We start from the raw sequence: 21006 nt of genomic DNA, 5'->3' as shown, positions 1-21006 counted from the left end.
GTAAGTTTGTATGGAGAGCATCTGAGTTGTAAGACGAATCCTGTTACAATAATTGGTCACAAGTAATCAAATTAAGTTTATCCAAGTTAGTTTAAGTTGTCACATTAAGTAAAGTTAAGTTTGATAAACTTAATTCACTTACTTGTACCAATCACAATTTTTTTAACAGTTGTAGCTGTGTTAGGGAAAAATTATTTTGCTAAAGCAAATTACAACATAGTAATAGGTAACCTAATGCATCAGCAGGTATTAACTGATACATGGTAGGTTTAATACGTCCTGTTGCCAATGTCTCCATTTTGTCCTCAACGAAATCGACTTTAACCTCATGATTTTCAAATACTTGAATATTGTTTATATTCACAAAAATCCTAAATTAATACAACTCATATGATTTTGGGTGTTCGTAAAATTAATAGCCCTACTGAGCCTAGTTGGGCTTATGAAAGCCTGGACACCCTGGTCGCTTAAAGTCATATTTCTAGGGATCACCCCAAGTTTTGGGAATGCCCCCTTCACCTCTATAAATAAAAAAAATCTTTGTGTCTCATATGTCTTATAGTTACATTAGCTGGCCTAAAACAACAATAAGTTTCCTGTCTTTCTACTGGGTGAAGATTACAATAAATGGGAAGTCACGATAAGTAAATAACAAGCGTAATGCGCCTCACCTAATGATATTATCAGGGAGCATCTCTCTGAATCATGCCCGGTGAGAGCAGTGCCACACCCTCGGGCATCGTTACCGCAGCAGCACCGGTACTGGGTGCTCTGGGTTGGGGTTGGTGTTGGTGGGTGGGTGTGATCATGTGACGCCTTCATTTCCGAGACAACAATACAACACCGAATCGGTCTGCATCGTCTCTCCCGCGCTCTCTCTCTCTTTCTCTCTCTCTCCCCCCTTACCTGCGCCTCGCTGTCGGTATGGCGGACGGCGAGAGGTCCCCGTTGCTCTCAGATTTGGGGGATGGTGCTCTTGGCAGCGGTAACGGCGGGGTTTCTCCCGGCGCTGGGTCCTACAGTGTGCCCAACAAACCAGAGGGTGAGTATGCAGGTTGATGCATCCTCTGTCCTGACTCCAGCCTCTGTTAGCCTAGCTTACCATAGCCTCTAGCACTGACTGGGCATTACGGTTATCCTGCTAGCTTCACTATGACAGGGACTAATTGTGGAGGGTTTATGTGGCCTGATAAGAATATTGTACATAATAGCATCAAATGAACACACTCCCTCTGATAAATTGTGTCGTTTTATAGAATTTATATGAACCAGTTAACCGTTGTATTATTAGCCTAAATTATGCTAACTCTTTATCAACCGTTTGCTAAGCTTTACAACGAACCAGTTTTAATGACACTATTAAAATGAATATTTTTGGGGGCATTCTGTTATTTAGAAGAGTGTTATTTTAGCCAAATGTAGTCACTGGCTGTCTAAATAGAAGAAATGCTAGCGGTTGGTTAGCATCCTAGAAACACCTGATTTGATTGACAGGAGGAAGTGACTACGGATGCTGCGGAGGGATGCTGCGACTAATCATAACTTCCATGAAAAGCATTTAAATATTAAAAGAGATAATATATTTCACTTTTCACTAGCCTCTCGGCTTTCTCCGAGTTAAAAAAAAATACAGCAGACAGTTTTGCATGCTTTTATGGGATTTCTAGGTTAAGCTGTTCCACACACTGTGGTTTAGCTTTTGCTAATACCCAGACTCTCATGTGTTGAAACCTGCTCTGCTCTGCATTCCAAGAGTGTTTTTCTACTAAAGCTTCTTTCTGCTGAACTCCAGGCCTAATCTCATTATCTTGTTTTCTGTAATGGGTTACTTGTCATGAGAGACTTTTTTTCCCCAGTCCTACTGCATTTCTCTTGTGACTTCCAACAATCACGCATTTGTCACACAGGCATTACTACTCTTATATTTTGTATTCTATCCTCCTTGTTCAGGTTTTCCCCCTTTCCCCAGTGCCAGTCAGCCCTCGGTACTCCTAGGGGAGGACCCTCCACCCTACTCCCCTCTCGCCTCCCCGGAGAGCGGAAATGCCCCTGTTATCAGCTGCAGGGTGTGTCAGAGCCTCATCTCCGTGGAGGGGAAGATCCACCAGCACGTGGTGAAGTGTGGAGTTTGCAATGAAGCCACAGTGAGTTACTCCAAAAGAGTATACAGCTAAAATAACTCGGACACACAAAATAGAGGCACCAACTATTAGATCTGTCATCACAAATTAGCTTAGATCTCAGTTTACCACAGATTTATTGAGGAGATTGCACAGTTTGTAAATCTGATTCAGGGTAGGCACTCAGTTCCAATTTGTTGAAAAGACTTATTGACAGCACTGTCTCCACCATACCATTGTTTTCATTTCTGTCCTAATTATTCTCACTCAAACCTTTTGCTAGAATTTTCAGCAGAATTGAAAATGTCAGAAAAATTTTAATTAAGATCAATTCCAAATCTGGATAAACAGAGTATGGAAAAATAGAATAAAAAAAATATGAAAAAAAATATCTGCATTTCCACACTTATTTTCATATCCTATTCTCTAAGGATTGTATCTGTTTATTTATTCATTCATTCATTCATGGATTCCTAGTTGCTACTTTCTGAACCATCTGAACAAAAGTTTGTTGTAGTTTATTTTTAAATGATTGACCAAGGTGTTCAACCTTTTTTTTTTTTTGTCAGTTTGTTTCGTTATTATTCATTTTACATTAGCTCTTGTATTTCTAATTGCACTAACTGAACAACTTAAAGTTGTGTCCTGTTTACATGTTGGACCAAGCTTGTGAATCTGTTGGTGTATTTAAGCGCAATATACTGGTGCAGAGTTGTAAAATGTGTTCATAATTCAATACATTATTTCTATGTTTGAAATAAGAATTGTTTTAAGTTAATTCAGCACTGTTTTTCTGTATCGGACTGGTATCAGACAATCCAAACCTCAGATGTTTGTATCGGAAGTGAAAAAAGGGCATCGACCCTCCAAGAATAAGCAAGTATAGACAATAGATGATTTTGTATTTTTATACTTTAATGTGAGGTTAATTACTGAGAAAGCTCAGAAATGTTTAAATGAAAATGAGTAGAAACCCTGTTTGCAGCAGCAACTTGCATTTTGCTCAGTATTTTCCTACTGACATTATCATAACGTATCCTGATGTTGAGCTTGCGTGTTTTTTAAATTGATCCAGTCACCCTTGTCTGCTTCATTAAGCTTACAGAAATCAATGTTATCCTTCACCCCTTGTTAAACCGGTATGCAAAATTAGAAAAGCTAATAGGAGGATCTAACGGTACTAGATTTGTATCTCCACATCCAAATGTGAGACTTTTATCTTTACATTTTCTAATTAAAAAAACGTCTCCACTGTTCGTCTTAACAGCAGACTGGACTGGGCTGAATTTGTAACAATGAAGCTGTTAACAAGAAGGAACAGAGCAGGCTGTACTTCTTGAGAAAGCTTAGGTTCTTGAAGTAATTTAAGCTAATTTAGCACTTTACTTAGAAGTAAATAAACCATTTGAATGTCACACTGGCATCAACATTGATTCTTGCTTTATCAAACATAAGTGGACAGCTCTAAATATGAACATCCAGTCCTGGTTTTAAAACGCACGCTGAGTCATTTGACATTGACATGGCTCAGACTCGCAGACAATATTTCCAGTGATTTATTGCAAAACTTCTGACGCACTTACTGACGGATGTAAAATCAGTAAAGACGGATGAAATAGTTTGAGACTACAGAGTTTAGAACCAGATCAAAGGCACTGAGGTTGTTGACCACTCCAAAAGCCCTCTGCTGTACATTCACTGACAGATCGCCGTTTGATGCACAACTTGACTGTGAGCATAAGTGCTGTGTGCCAGCAGGTGTGCATGGCACATTCCAGTGGAGAGCTAACATTGTTGTTGTGTAACTGACAGCCCTTTTCATGGTATACTGAGTAATATCAGCTCCAATAGCAATCAGAACAAACATTACACTACAGCAAACACCAAGTCCTGATTAGGTTTTTTTTAACAGAACCATTTATGACAAAGATTTCAACAAGAAAAGAACAATAATAAATAATCCCACAAGTTGCTATTTTCAATCGGGCTTACGATTGTAACAATGCTGCTTATTGTTAAAATGTAGTAAACTAAACTGACTGGCTTCCAATTCTTCCAAGACCTTTTTAAATCCTTTACCAGACGCATAAGCTGCCACAATTCTCCCTGTCGAGGCCTCAGACAGCTGTTTGGTTCTCACAGTGGTGTTCTCTCTCGCTTCATCAGTTAGGAGCACAACAAATTAAATGTCTGAGGATTAAACAGGAAGAACCTTCAGAATGCTGAGTAATTGGGTCATAATCAAGTGCAGCGGATGCGCTACGTCTGTGTGTCAAATTAACTAAATTTAAAAGGTCTATTGATTATCACTTGAACTTTTTTCAGTATTGTTATAATTCCCCATCTTTTTTCATCTTTTCCATTCAGAGATTGCCTTTGCGGATCATCTTTCTCCATTTAGTTCTTGGTTTGTTTTTTGTTGTTGTTTTTTTTTTAACGTCTCTTAGGGTCATGTCTCTCCATGTCCCTAACCTTTTTATGAATTATTAAGTCAGTGGAGCCCAAAGTTAGTCGTCAAGGGCCGGCATCCTGAATGTTTTAGTCCCCTCTCTTATGGTACCAACCTTTTCAGCATGTCAATGTTCTTCTTATGCCTTCTAATGAGCCATCATTGGATCCAGGTGTGTTTAACCGGGGGAGAACTAGAACAAGCAGGATGCCGGCCCTCCAGGACCGACTTTGGATACCACAGTACATACTGTTGGTTGTTGTATTCATAGGCCAAAAATAGTGAGACTTATTGGTTGTCATGTATTTAATGAAATACAACTTTGATTTTTTTTCACAGATTTTTAATTTTAACTATTTTACTTCCTAGAACTGAAAACTGAATAATAACAAAGCCTGAGCTCAGAGTAGCACAGTGTATCAGTCTCTGCCTCATCAACCCTTGTAACCTTACAACATAACTGCAATATTGATATCCTTTATGCTGTCTTTAACAACAGTTTTAATATTCAGTTACCTGTTAATAAAGCTAGTTATGTAGTTGTCTGCACCTATGTGGGTTAACCTCCCAAGGCAGAGAATGAGTCGTAAACTGTGTTGCACAGCATTCAAATCTGCCAGTTTCATTTCTCCTGCTGTCAGTTCTACAGTCTTTATGTGGGATGTTAGCAGTGGCAGTCACTGCTAACTAGAAAGTTAGTTCTGTGTTTGTTAAAACACTACAACAACATGGTACTCAATTCAAATTATATCTGCCTCTTAAAGATTACAATCATTACTCACCAACTTAATTTTTACATGATAATTTACATGTTTTATTCTTTAGATATTGCATTTATGTTTATATCTTGTCCTCTAATGTCTGTGTTTTATTGCTTTGTGAGGACAGGAAGCAGAGCTGCTGCTTGAACAGTCTTCAACCCTTTCAAAATAAGAGCATGGATATAAACGACTTAACTACTTGAATTCTTAAGTCAATAACCTGTGCATTAACACAGATGTTGAGCTTTATTCATCTGAATGTTTACAAAACAACCAAGTAAATAGAACTTTAGAATATATCAGGAAATATTAATTTTGGGGAAAATAATTGCACTAAAAGTTTTTAAAGCTAAACAAAAAATTAGCTTTGGACTAGCAGAAGTGTGGCCACTACTGGATGTTAGGGTATATGCGTCTCTGTAAAGGCGAAGAGGTTCATATTATATTCATGTACCCTTGAGTCCAGAATGTGGATCTTATTTCCAGCATAAGCATAAACAGAACAGTTCCTGCTCTAATGACTGAGGTAGTTGTTTTAAATGTAAAACAAAAAGGTAGAAATGAACGACAGACTCAAAAATAAGAGCTGGATCTTTTTTTTGTTTATTCCTCCACACCTCTGAGCTCCAGATTAATGTTCAGAAGGATTTGGTTGGATGAATGCAGTAGAAGTCAGTTTGTAATTAGGTCTTCTTCCAAATGGCATATTGTCAGTGAAGTTTATAATGAAAACATTCATCACACGCAGCAATATTAAATAATTTAATTTGTAATCAGAGCTGATTTCTGCAGAGACAAGGACACAAACAGACATAAGTGACATGTTTAAAAATGTCTGCACGTACAATAGCTCTCATTATGCTTGTGTAGTAATTACGACAATGATTCAATTATTTGATGTAATGCTCTGAAGTCTTTTGAAATTATTACGTCTATCGAGAGACTGCAGAGTTGTGACGAGACCTGAGAAAACAGCTGCTCAGCCCAAACTTTACTTGCCAACTTCTAATCATGTGTTCGACCACAGAAAAGGTTCCCGTTGATTGAGGCAGGGGGGGAACGATTTGACAGTTGCGCTGATGAAAACGCTGCGAGTAATTTCACCAGCAATCACAGCTGCATTCACAGGTTGACGTGGTTCCTGGAGTGCGCATCGCTGGCAGTGCAGATCAATATGCAGATGGGAGAAGAAATGTAAGATTTGCATCAGGCTGTACCGATAAGTAATAACTACTTGCAGATGGAGGCAACATATGTAGATTTACACAATACATTATGTAGAGCTTGTGTAGACATGCACTGTTGGGCACCGTTTTATCAAGCATGTTGTCACCCAGGTCCCTAATTAAGCTGTTTTAATTCAAAAGTATAAGCACCTGAAGTTATTTAAATTAAATGTGCCATTTTTTTGTTTATTAACATCTTTATTTGGGCTCTATTAGGCACATATGGTCTGTCATTACCGGTTGTTGATCTGCTCGTTATTGCAGCCGTGTTTGAAGCTGCAGTGCACATCTTTCTATGTGTGTGTTCTTATTACATTAAAATAATTTCCAGCTGAAGAGGGGTAATAGAGGAATATAGAGTGGTTATTGTACTGACTGAGTCTGCGAGTGGCTTTGATTCATGGAAGGATTAGAGAGACTCCAGATTATAGCTGTAATGTCCACAATATGTCATTCTTGATTACAAACGAGAGAACTAGGATTCATGCTTATAATAATGTCCCGGACCTTCAGCGGATGGCAGTAAGCAAGCCGATGTGTTGGTTTGTGTGTTTTAGCATCACCATTTTAGTTTCCCTCAGGCACAAATGGTAAAAAACTAACAAACAAAAACAGGATCAGCTAGCATCCATCCTGCGGTTTTGGGTGAAGCATAAACCCATCTGAATGTAATCTGGATTGTCTCTTATCATTTGATCAATAGTGGAAACTGTGATTCCAATAAACATCATTGCAGGTCTAAGATTTTGCACTTAGGCAGATTTCTACCAAAGCAACAGAGTTTGTATCAGATACTGGAAACAAAAGTGCATGATTTATTTTTTTCAGAATGGGAGAAAAAAACACATAAAAAACATTTAGTAAATGAAACCAGTCAGAGAAATGCAGCAGAAGTAATGACATGTAAAAGTACAAACTAGAGATGCACGGATCTGATATTAATATCTGTATTGGTCCCAATATTGAAAAAAACAAAACAAAATCTGGATCAGGTATTGGTGACAATGTGCCAGATCCAAAAGGGCAGATCTAGTCAGGTTAATTCTCTGTTTTGTGCTCTGAGTGACGTCATGTTTTATTTATTTATTTAACATCATATTTAGATTTCTTAATTGCGCTTTCTGAACCATTCAAAATAAGTTTGGTTGCAGTTTCCCTTTGCGTTTGACCAATATAGTAAATCTATCATTTCGTCAGTTTCAGTTTCTTGATTATTTATTTTACATTGGCTGTTATTCTCTTGATTGCACTGATTGAACAGACTAAGTTATGTTTGTTTGTTTTTTACATGATTGACCACTTTTGTGAAGCTATTAGTGTATTTAAGTGTGCTTTATTGGTATCAAATACATTTTAATTTAGTACATTTATGTGTTTAGAAAAAAAAGGAAATGTTTAAGACAGTTCAGCACTGTTTTTCTGTATCAGATCGCCATCTCCTACACTTCAGATATCTGTATCGGTAACGGAAGTAAAAACAGTGGATCGGAGCATCCCTGGTACACATTTTTGTTTTTATTAAAGAAATGTATTGTTATTGCAAATGACTGATTAAAACCTTATATGAAGGTACATGTAGTGAAACAATCAGTTGATGCCTTGAAGAAAATATACTGTGTGCAACAAAAAAATTTATGTGCACCTTTACCAAAACACTCAAACATAATTGGGGCTAAATAGCGCTCCAGTTGTTTATTATTTATACTTAAAAAAAAAAAAAAAAAAAAAAGATATACGTCTTATTTGACAAATCAAATGCAAAGGTTTTCGTGTTCTTATACCATTCCACACGCTGCTTAATTGGCTCTATGACTTATTGTTTTATATTTGACCTCTTACCAGTTATAAATCACCACCTTAACTTGCAGTTTGTGTACAGTTTCTGCTGGAAAACAATTTTCTCCTTCCTGTACTATTTATTCATCCTCGCCCATCACATATAATTGGCTCGTTATCTCCTCCTCTTCGGCTCTGAGGTTCTGCTGCCTTCTGATCTCCTGAGCGTTTCTGTCTCCCTCTGCAGCCCATTAAGAATGCCCCAGCAGGAAAGAAGTACGTTCGCTGCCCCTGCAACTGTCTTCTCATCTGCAAAGTCACTTCTCAGAGGATTGCCTGTCCCCGACCATATTGGTGAGAAACTCTATGTGTTTGTTTTTGTGATCGCAAATGCACAGCCCTGCAGAACTCCTGTAAAACATTGTCCTGCTAGAAGGAAAGTAAAGCAGAGGAAGCAAGGTGCAGTGAGAACAGCGGGCCTTCAATTAAGGCCTTACTGCCATGAGTTAACATGAGGAAACCTCATTAGAACAGCCGTGGCATGAATTTTTTTACTTCTATTTGGCAAGTATTGTGAAATGTTGAAAGTTACTGTAGCTCAGACTGTAAACATTGTTCTTTTTTTTTTCCTTGGAGCCTCCAGCTGCACGCTAATTTTGTCATCCATATATCCATATATCTGTTTATACTCAGGACACTTTTTAGAGCAATGGAGTTTGGATGAATAATGAGATTCGAAAAGATCCTCAGGCAATTTTTGCAGTTTTGACAAAAGCTTTCTGTCTGCAGTCTCCAAGGTGCAAAGGAGTTTCCAATCCTCTTTAGAGAAAAATACATACAGACTATCCCAAAACACAGAGCTGTCCGTCCTAATAAATGTATTGTTTTAGCAATTCATCCAAACTTTATGATTTTGATGCCTGGTTTGCTTCACATTGCTGGTAGGATTTAGGAATTGATGTTGCAGTTCAATCTTCTCCATTTTATCAGCAGATGCTGTTTGCCTTTTATCTGCTGTGGATCATAAAGCAGGCTGCACTAAATACATGCAGACATAAGATCAATTCCAGCGCATCGGAGCAATTTGAATCAAGACACAGTTGTCCTCTCTTTACCAACAAGTGCAGCAAATGCACCAGTGATCATGGATAAAAAACATAAAAATCAACTTTATTTTGATCCCAGTAGACATTTTATTTTAGTTTATGAAATGATTTGCAACGAATGAGACAATTTACCTTCTAGGACATCCCTGACTATTTCTATGATTTCTGTGTAATGTAACCAGTCGTGCTTTCTATTTGCCTTTGCTGAAATTTATATAACTGTAGGCATGAAAACTGAAGTTTGCCCACATTGAGAACCCAAAAATACTATTGTGATGCCCCCTATCAGGGTTTTCTCTCAAAATATAAAATTAGTAATGGCACATTTTCCTTTCTTATATGAAGCCTTTGGCTTCAGTAAACTCTGCTGTTGCTGGTGGTGTACTGTCTGTGTTTGACAAAAAGAGTTGTGAGGCTATTTTTTTAAAGAAGAAAAAAAGCTTATTTTTCTACATCTGCGTATTACATCCTGATTTAACCTTATGTTCGATTTCTTTGTTGGTAACAGATGTTTTTAAGATAATCTTGGACTAACAATTCAATAAATTTCTCCACATTGTCATCAGGAGAAAGATGATATTTTGTGGAAGACTGCAGTTGTGTGTGTGTCAACTTTAATGTCGTGTCTGACTGGAACTTGGTGGCAAAGCCCTAATCTTCAATATTTGCGATTAGGGCATCAGAAATTTTTAGAGATGCACAAATCAGACTACTGGTGCTAATTTTCCTTCTACCAGCAATAAACATTGATTTATTATTCCATGTTTTGGTCTCTGTTCATTAAATGGCTTAAGATTTAAAACTCCCAGTTGTTTCGGTCTTTAAACACATCAACAGCACATACTTTGTTTTGAGTTTAGTAAATAATGAAGTGGAGATGGGAATTTACGCTTTAATGCATCAGTGGAGATCATTTTTATTTGTTGAATTTAGAATCATCGCCTTTATCAAGAAAACAGCAGAACATGCTTTTTTTTTTGTTTTAAAATATGATCGACATGTTTCAATCATTGAATTATAATGAAGTTTACACATACGGATTTGTGAGTTAGTCATGAGAATATAAACTGGGAAAAGCAAGTTAGACCTAAAATAAAACTAATATCTCATTCTGCAGGGAAACGGCTTGATTTGTGCACATTTAATTATTTTAAACTAAGCTAAATAAAAGATCTGAAATTTATAAAATAATCTATAAATGCAGATCATAGTTAGGCTTACAGCTACAACCTCTGTTGAATTAAATATCAAGCTGTATTTAATGGCTATACTCTTTAACGTCTTGCTGAAATCTTGTTCTGGTAAAACGGTAAATTGTCAGATATTCTAAACTTAAGTGGAAATATTTACATAATATTCCTGTTTTCACAAACATCAGCCTAATGGAGTGTAATTGCTTACTGAGCTCTGCAAGCTGTTTTTGCTTATTGTGTGCATTCCTCGTAGGCAACTTTCCCTCATTAAACACTCTTAAATGTTTACCTCCAGTGTCACTGTTTTGCATTCAAACCAGACACGCTGACTCAACCAACACCTCTCCGTTCCCCTGTCTGATCAGTGATTCCGAGCCGCCGTCTGTGTCGGGGGAAGCAGATTTTTATGGAGGTTTTGTGTGTAGTAATGAGAGGACGGGCTGCTGATGGATTTCATAAAGCCGCGCCGCAGCACGCCCTTGAGATAGCAGCTCAAAACATCAGGCTTTATGACAACGCAGTTTGCTCTCACACCAAATTTTATCACGATTGTGATAATTCACTCGTGGTGGGAATGCTGACTTTGTGTGCCTGCCTGTCTCCTTCCAGTAAGAGGATAATAAATCTGGGTCCTGTTCATCCCGGGCCGGCCAGTCCTGACCCTCAGCCTGCTGGAGCCCGGGTCTCCTGTGGACACTGCAGCAACACCTTCTTGGTAACGGCTTTCTCTTTAAAAACACATCAAAATAATAAAGAGGAAACAAATATTGTCAGAATTCAGCTTGCAGCACAGTCTCTTTTTGGTGACTTTTTGTTTTGAATTTTTTATTTTAAAAATGTAATTGCACTATAAGAAGCTGTTTATTTTAACTTCTTTCAGTCTAGATTAAGCCCACTATCGGTATCCAGGATTGTTCATATAGTTTGAACGTCGCTGGGTTGTTAAATTCTTCTTCTTTGTTAACTCTGAGCAGATTTTTATTTTTTTTTTTTTACTTCTCTTTGATCTCTGGCTCTAAAAAGCAACTTAAAAGTCTCACAACTTCCTTCAATCAGCCAATCTCTGTACGATTTGGAGGTGTGTGTATGCTCCTCCTCAGCTGGAAGCCCAGCTCATCAATGTAATTTGGAGGCGTGTTTGTATCTGCGGTTCTTAGAGGTGAGCATTTCATTATGATAAGTAATTAGTTTTATCGTTGCCTCAATAACAATAAAGTTATTTCTAACATCAGCATGTGAAAAACTCGGCCCTTTCTGCTCGACTTTACATCTATACAGTGTAGGGCTGATCTGATGATTAATTTTTGGATCAACCGATTAATAATTAGATGGCAAAAGATGCTTAGTAGGAGCTAAAACATTGTCACTTGAGGAGTTTCGGATAGAACATATTTACAGACACAGGTTTCTTTTTTTATATCTTAAATCCAAAATGTATGTATTCTTGTGCAGTTTTGGCTTAATTACTTCTCTGGGTATGTTGTACTTTTGGCAAAATTACCAATTTTCAAATGCATACTCCAGCCAAAGGTCACTAACAAACTACCACTGCTACTGCCATTCTTTTCCATAATGCTAGAAAAGCATGGTAGTATCAGTGTGAAAGGCCCTGATGTTGGGACCCATCAGCACAGCTGTCAAGTAAAAATGAGAGAAAATCATTTAGAAGAAAGTAACTAACATGCAGGTATGCTAAGCTTTAGTTAGACTGTTTTGAAGAGCAGTTCCACTGCTTTGCTGACCAGCAGAATAATAAATTGTCTTTTGTCTTTTTGATCCTCGGGTGACTTTTCTTCCCTCCAACTGAAGCATTCTGGGAGGATTTCTGCAGGTCCACAAGATATTTGTTGTGAAATATGCTGGTGCGAGTAAATTATTAAAAAGACAGGACATCCTTCCTGCGAGCCAAGAGTATGTTGAGTTATCGCTGCAGATCAATAGCCATAACAACACACTGCTGATGTATTGTGGTCATTTTGTGTTGAAGGGAAAGAAACATTTTTTCTCGCTGCTTTTTTTTTTTAGCAATCTACAAGACAAGTAAAGATAGTTATGAAATATATGATGGAAGAGAGAACATAGGTTTAGCTCAAGAAGCTAAATATTCTCTGACTGATGCAGAAGGGGGTTTTTAAAGTTTAGATGAATGTTACACAACCGCTTGAAGACGAGACGGCTGAATGAAAATACAAATCTGTGCCCTGGGTGGGTTTGTAAGCTAATTAGTTTTCACCCAAGCAGTGATGATGTGTTATGTTGGTCTGTCTGGGATATATTTTTACTCCTCATGTATATTTATTATGCAAATGAGAATAGAGTTTTAAGTACAAGGTGCCTGCTGAAGCAAAAAACTGCAACGCCTGTTAGCGGGAAATAAAAAGCGATTCACGGTGAACACAGTGGGCACACTTGATAAGTTTTTATCACTGTAGCTGAAACCTTGGCAAACATGCAGCTTGCTTTTTGGCTCCATTTGATGCTCAGGGCGTTTAACTTTTGTGATTTCAGTGGACAGAGTTCACGGACCGGACGCTGGCCAGGTGCCCGCACTGCAAAAAAGTGTAAGTAGCTTTACCCACTTTTTTTTCTTCTCATACACCAGCTGACATTTTCTGTGCTCATTTTCTTTACCGTCTTTGGCCTCTAGCTGAAGCTTTAACCTGCAGAGCCATCCTAACAGAAAAGACCAAACCTTCCCATTGGATAAAAAGCCTGAACTTTATTTATTCCTCCTCAGTTTCATTTTGAATATGTCCTGCCCTTGAGGATTTAGTTTGAACATTGCTGTAGCCCATGTTTCTGTAATGTATAAATAAGCCTCTTAGTGTTTTTCACAATGTTCTTGTGATCAGCTGCAAAGGAAAAAGAAAAGCAGCTATGATGTGGTTTAAATCACACCTTTTTAATAGCCAGGGCTCCGAGGCAGAAATTTGATTAAGATGGAAAATAACTGAATATAAAAAATATTTGTTCTTATTCATACTTTATTCTCTACTCTATTATGTATATATTATATTTATCCACGTGCGCCCAGTTGTCTATTTATCCCTCCACTCAGTCAAGTCATAGATTTAGAGATTCTGTATTAAAATATTTACATCTGCAGCACATGAATTTTAAATTTCTTCCAATTTTGTGTTTGTGTAAAACAAGCAAAAAAAAAAAAAGTATTACAAACTTTGGAAATTTTAAGTTGTCATTTAATTTTAGTTTGCACATGTACAGTTAAACCAAAAACTATTCATATTAGGGCTGCACAGATTGCAGCTTTCTGACTGATCACAGATCTTTAAATAGCTGCTGATTCTTATTTTGGCCGATATCCATTGTCATTTCAGAGAAATGAGCTGATTCGGAAGCAGAGGAGTTCCTGTTGTCACCTCTCTTTCAATACAGAGCAAAATTGAACAGTGGTTGAGGGTCAGACCTCATCAAAGGTAGATGAGATCTGTGGATACGATCGATTTCACATATAATTATCAGCTGATCACAGATCACCCAAAATTAGATAATTGGGGCTGATTTATCAGTGCACCTCTGATGCATTCAGCTAAATAAATATGATTTATGTTCACCTAAAACAGCTCAAGCCCCTTAAGAGAAATAAACAATGAGATGAGAGTGATGTTTAGCGATGAGTCATGGCTGCATTATGGATGAAGACGAAGATGCTGGAATTGTTCTTAAGAGTAAGTCCAGTGAAATATATAAAGAAGAAGACGAGCACAGTTTGCAGGTGGATGAAGTATTTTCAGGTTATTTTCTTGTCTAAGTGGGTTTGATGATGGTTATAAAACATCTTTCCGCAGAACAAAGTGAGTGAAAACTTTTTTTTTCTTCCCTCTTCGACACGCACATCAGCTCAGTGACATAACCAGCAAACAGTCCGACTGAAAATTTATGGTGGAGTTTGAAAAAGAATGGTCCATGACAGGACTCCTTCGTGCAAAGCTGATCTGTCTGCAGCTGGGTGAGCAAGTTGGTAACTGATTGATGAAGGTCTTTGTTTTTCATTTGTAAGGTCTATGCCTCAACAGCTCAAACTGTCAGGAAAGAAAATTCAGGGAAGAAGGAACAAAGTGCTTTTTCTTCCACTTCATGATGCAGTCGTTTTTCCTGCAATTAGACTAAAAAGACAAAATCAGAAGTTGGACACTTTCTTTTTAATTTATCACAGCAGCTATAATTACCTTCAATTTAGGAGACTTTGTCAGGTAAGAATATAAATGGAAGGGTTTCTGAAGTTGTTGCTTCATTTCCTGATTTACTGGGATTGCAGCAAAGAAAGAAGCAGTTGCTGTTGCTAACGTTTTAAACACAAAGCCAGGCCGTATTGAGTGCTGTGAGTAATAAGAGATCCTTTCTGCAGATCCAGCGCTGCACATGCCAGCTCTAACAAAGCCATTGTTAATGACAACAGATGCGCTGAGCATTGTGAACATCTGCGCCTTTCCTGGTCATTAAAATGGTTGCTGTTAAAACATCGGACTCCGTGGTGGGTTTTGTTTGGAGAAATAAAAAAAATCAAACGTTTCCTCTCCTCCTCTGCAGGTCCTCCATTGGACAGAGGTATCCCCGGAGGCGAAGTCTGTGGTGCTTTCTACTCTGCTTGCTGTTCAGCATTTCCACTGCTGGACTAATGGTGAGTGAACCCCAGCAAGGATTTCATAGTAGATGAAAATTTAATGGTCGGAGTACCAACAATCTTTTTTTTTTCTTTTTAATTTATCCTCTCAATTAAAGGGGCAGCATTATGCACATTGTGTCATTTTATAGCACAATCAAGTAATTGCTAATTTCAGTTGTTATAAAAATGGCATACATATAAAATATAACTTAAAAGAAATGTGATTTCCTAATTTAGTGCCTTGAAATTGGGCCTCTGTCTCTTTAAAAACTTCGGTTCTTTCTGGAACAAACTCAGTTCCAATAGGTGTTTGCTAATTGCTGATGGCTAGTCAGAAGGAGCTGAGTGCAGGAGTAACAGGGGAGGACCGCTCTTTGAGGCTTGTAAATTACAACTCTGAGGAGAAGCTGTGTCCTCCGAGGTTCTGCCAGGTGTTTTGAGCAGCTGAATGGTTACCATGGAGATGAAAGGATTTCTCAAACATGTATGAAATAATCAAAGCAACACTGTAGGTATGCCTTTGATGAGGGAATAACATTATAACACGATGTAAAGCTAGAAACAAAGTTGATTTTCCATAATACTGCCCCTTTAAATAGTCAGCCAAAAATAGAAAGAAGCTGCAATCTACTCCATGACCACCAGAGGGTGCAAGATGAGCACAACACGTGTAGATCTGCTTAGAGCTGTGAAGAAGCCAGTAAATGTCTCACCATTTAATCTAGTTTTATGAAAAAGGCTGTTTTAATTACAAGAACGATACAAGAGCTGATAAACGCCAAGTCTTCATACGAGTGCACTTCATCAAATTTCTAACAGCATGTACCTAAAGGAGGGAGGTGATCAAAAGGCTTTCAGGATTTAATTAAAAAAAAAAACCCACACATTTTAAATGCAGGGATCTACAGATTATCTCCAACAGCTTTAACATGTTAAACATTTGCTCCATCGGCAACACAAGATGAGAGATCGGACCCAGAAAGAAACCTGGATCATTAAAACAATAAGAATTGTTCAGAATTGAGATAAGAGCAGAAAAACTGATATAAAGGTCAGAGTAGGATGTTTTCTGACCTAATTCATGTTTTAGTTTCTGTCTCAGGGATTTGGTGTCATGGCCGACTGAAAACATGAACTCCAGGTTTAGACCCGGTTCTGAAAGAAACGGGTTTCAGTCAAACAGCTGAAGGTTTGACAGCTGGAAGAAATGAAATAAAATAAAATAATAATAATAATAATAATAATAATAATAAAATAACTTTGATCTGGAGATTTGAAAACTTCTGAAGGGGTTCCTACACTCCATCCATCCTTTCTTCCATCTCTCCTTTTATCAATTCATTTGTCCAACTATCCATCCATCCATATTTTCATCCATCTATCCTTTCTTGTCCATCTGTCCATTCATCCTTTTTCTCATTTACCCATTCTTCCTTTCATCCATCTTTTCTCTCGTCCTTCCATCCTTCTGTTCATCATTCTCTCATTCATCCATCCATCCATCCATCCAGTCTTTATCTACAGTTTTATATTTAAGATCTGCCCTCTATAGAAGTTTCTGAGATAAATTTCTGATGAATTGTTTCTAAAACATATAAATCCTGGATATTTAAATTGGTCTTCATCTGTTTTCCTTTTTACAGCAATGGCAGTTTTCTTCTAGAGTTTGTGATTTGAAGCCTGTTTCTGCAGTGAAAAATGTTTCTATGAGTCCACCACACTTTTCAGTCCTGGTTCCTTCCACAGTTAATCGCTTCTTCCAAATAAAATCCATAAAAGCTGGTGGCTGTAATGTCACAAAACTTTTACTGGGTGTGAATACAGGCTCTAGCTCGTAGATTTGTTTTATAGCTCCTTTTACATTACAGAAGAGGTTTTACACTCATTCTTGAATAAAATAAAATATTTAATACGTGGCTGTTTAATTTTTTTCCTGGGGTTTACTGAGAGCGATTTATTAGCTAATCCACAAAAATGTTAATATGTTAATCAGCAGTGAAAGTTTGCTGATGCTTAACTGGAATTCAGTGAAGATTACAGCAACATAATCGGGCATTGCAGAAAAAAAACTCTGCAAATATGATTATGTCTTTATGCCGCTCGGTTACTTGGATTTTCCATGTGCCGACCGGAGCCAGCCGGTTGTTGCCGTAGCGTCACTTAAAGGGCCGGCTCTGTTCTGTCCCGTCTCGCTTCAGGCTGGAACGTGGGTAAAGGCGCAGACCTACCCGGGGATCTACGCCTCGTGGGCCGTCATGCTGCTCCTGGTTCTGGTCACCTTGGCTCGGGCCTTTTACTGGGTGTGCATGAGGGTCAGCCAGCCGCTTCAGAACTTCACATAGAGGCCCGTCGTCTGCCACCTCCCGACCCGACAGGACGGAGGAAAGACGGCTTCGAAACAAAACAGAATATATATATTTAATCCAACCCCCCATGAAGAAGAAGTTCTGCTCCTCCTGTCCCTTCCCTTCAAGTCAGACAAGTTTCCAGAACTGGAATGGTGGCTGCTGCGGCTGCTTTATCGTATCTAAGTGGCTTCCAGCCTAGTGTAATGATGTCCTAATCCAATCATCTGGCCAGAGGTGGGATCATTTTAACATTTTAACTCTTGTTTTCCTCCTTATTCCCGCCTTGTTGATAACTTTCGGCTTCAGTCTGTGGCGCTCCTGTTTTTGTTTTGAGGTTATTCCCCATCAGTCCAGACTCAATGTAAAACCATTCAGCCTTTAAGATGTTCAAACTGCAAAACATCTGTCAGATGAAGCTATTAATGCCGGCTTAAGCCTCCCTTTGTCAATCAAAAGATCAAGAAGCTATAGAAACTTCTCTGAAAAATTACAATTTAGTGGAGTTCGGTCGTAGGCGATGATTTTCCCCCTCCTTAACTTAATGTTTATGTCAAATTATTCCCCTGAGCCTGACTTTGATCCAAATCAGCTTGAAAGCCTTAAGAGGAGTTGTGATAGAAGGATTCAGCACACAGACATGCAGCTACGTCAATGAATCACAACAAAGGGGAGATGCTCCTTTTTAGAGCTGCCTGGCTGCATCGAAGGCAGCCCAGCCTCCCTCTTCAAAGATGGACCTAAAAGCAGATTTTCTCCTCACTTTTGTCCTTATCTCGCCAATAGAAGAAGAAGTAGTTGAAAGGTTTTCTTGTTGTTTGATGAGAGCAAAGCCACGAGATTTATCTAATACATTTCATCTTGTTTTTTTCTTTCAATCTTTCAGTGCATCATATAAACCTATGAATGAAGACATTCCCATTCCCTAAAACATTCCATCATACAGGATTATTTATGTACTTTTAGTTCTTTTTCACTTAAGGCAACAAAATCTGGTTAAATGGAAAGTAATTTTTTTTTCTTTTTACTTTTTTTTTTTTTTGTTGCAGTTCACTGCCCTGAATTTTCTCCCACTTTAATGGTGAGTTTTTTTGAAGATGGAGGCTGAGCTCTCATTAGTTACAGAATGATGAATATAAGAACAGCTACACACTACATACATTCTCACTCGTCCTGTTTGTGGTTCTGACTGCAGTTATATTTGTGTTGTTCTCGTTTATGTAAAGTATTGTTTTTTTTTCTTTTTCTGCTGAATTGTAAATATTTATGTTAATGAAAAACAGAAGTGACTAAATGAATTGTTTCCTTGAGCTCAACACTAACTGCTGTGATTGTAAGTTTATTTGTTTTTAAGAGAGTTATTTTTGCAGCTCTTCTTCTGTTACGTATTTAATGTGCTGATTTTGTTACTAACCCAATGAGCCTCCGGACGCCTGGTCGTGTCCAAACGCACGTCGACAAAACTCACAACCGTCAACATTCTCACATGCAGATGTTTAGACCAAGTACAAGATGAAGAGATGAATTAGGTTAAGCTGTTGCACTGAACTGAGGTTGCAGACAGTTCTTATGAAAGTGTCATTATTTATTATGCACGCTGCAAAATGGGATCACTTTTACATTTCAGTTACAGTTTTTAGAGTCTTATTATGGGTGACTTCTGACAGAGCGAGGTTTTTTTCACAGCCTCCCTCCTTTGTATTTATTTCCAGTACAATAATCTAACTGTCTCCTCCTATGACCACAGCATTTATTTATAAGGGCAAAATGAGGTGAAAGTGATCCTTTTTGCACTGGAGTGATCATGTTTTATTATCAGTGACCGCAAACTAGATTAATCATGTTAAATCCAATAATCAAGAAGCTGGCTGATGCTCTTTTCAGAGTTTGTTTACACTCAAATAAAGACATGATGATGATGAACATGATGTATGAAATGGCTGGTCTTTCTTTTTTTGTAATTGAGAGGTACACCTGGGTTCTAGACCAGTTTTTCTACACCACAGCCCAGGATGGATTTGAATTGATGCTCTTTCTTTACGTTAGAGTGGAAAACCCCACTGAACTCACAAATCTGTGCAAAAATAAAATCATAAATGCATTTCCTTTATTTTCCAGGTGTAGGAAAGTATGGAAAAAAGCAAACAGGACAATGGAAAACTCTTATTTTTGCAGAGTTTATGCTCCATCTCAGAGGTCTGGTGACTGCGTTATAGTACAGTGAACCTTTTGTCATGTTGAGATGTTTGAAGCTTTGGGATCAGATCCGTTATCCTGGTGGAAGAGGAACAGCACTTAGAGAAATATATTTAAAGATTTAAATTGTGTTCAAATTATTTAGCAACTGTGTAAATTAAAGCAATGTTAAATAATTGTAACACATCAGTTGTGTTGAATTATTAGCACAGTAAATGTTACACTAAATGGGTCATCCTTAGAAAGAGACATCATTGTCAGATTTTTACTCAATTCACGTTATTAACATATCCGTTTTAAGATTGTAGCAAAAATAATTGAGATAATACAGCCAGGTTTGGCATTTTCAAACATAATTTATTAGAACTTATTACTGTCACCATAATTACGAATACTTGTATAACAAATAATGCGATAAATGTTCATACCTAAGAGTATGTCTTGTTGTCTCCAGCCTCCATATTAAACTTAGATGTGTTGAATGGATTGTTCTACACTATCCAGCTTTGTTTAAAGTAAAAAAAAAAAAAATCATTGGACAACTTTGACGATCATAATTATTACAGAATCCTGAGATTAAGCCATCTTCCTTCTCTGAAGTGGGATAATTGAAGTTAATCTAAAAAGCAAAATTCAGCCTTTTCTCATTTTACAAAACCTCCATTAGTCTTATCTCCATTTTTTCAATACCATAGCAAAATGTTTGAAAGCAGCTCTTTTTTTTTTTTTTAACCCCCCTCACTCGACCAGGCCTCCTTTTCGGCATCCTCTTGAGTTTCATGCGGATATATTTTTTGCCTGGACACAAAGAGATGGAGGGATTAAGTACGAGGAGGAACCTTTCAGAAACCACAGCTCCCCGGAGAGCGGCACAACCCTGGCAGGCTGAGAGGCCAGAAAGATATATAAAAAAAAAAAAACCAGAAACTGATTCCAAAGCCTTCTGGTTTTTAAGTGAAAAGTGGCATCAGCAAGCTTTCATTCTGTCACACATGAATCCACACTCTGCTTTGGGGGCATTTTGTTGTAAATTTATTGACTTAATTTTTCATTCATGAAATTATCCCCCTTTACCTCTGAAGAGAGAGACGAGCCATATCTCCGCTCAGCTTTTATTCTCCTCTCGGTATTGATAGCTTTCCCCCGTGTGAGATTCTCTGCTGACAATTCAGCTGATGCGGCACGGCCATAAAGCACAGAGGAGAAA

General features: G+C 37.9%; 1 protein-coding gene across 1 annotated transcript; it reads left to right on the top strand.

Annotated features, from left to right (window-relative positions):
- Nucleotides 1-819: 819 nt before the first annotated feature.
- Nucleotides 820-19531, top strand: pip4p1a (phosphatidylinositol-4,5-bisphosphate 4-phosphatase 1a). The gene is made up of 7 exons (XM_008433951.3): nt 820-1042; nt 1951-2144; nt 8580-8686; nt 11241-11346; nt 13140-13192; nt 15183-15273; nt 17457-19531. The coding sequence occupies exons 1-7, from the start codon at nt 925-927 to the stop codon at nt 17598-17600; spliced, it is 813 nt and encodes a 270-aa protein (XP_008432173.1). The 5' UTR covers nt 820-924; the 3' UTR covers nt 17601-19531.
- The last annotated feature ends 1475 nt before the right edge of the window (nt 19532-21006 follow it).

Source organism: Poecilia reticulata, chromosome 17 (assembly GCF_904066995.2).
Source record: "Poecilia reticulata chromosome 17, P_reticulata-male-v2, whole genome shotgun sequence".
Lineage (NCBI taxonomy): Eukaryota > Metazoa > Chordata > Actinopteri > Cyprinodontiformes > Poeciliidae > Poecilia > Poecilia reticulata.
Note: the sequence above shows the minus strand (reverse complement) of the source record. Positions and strands in the feature narration are given on the sequence as shown.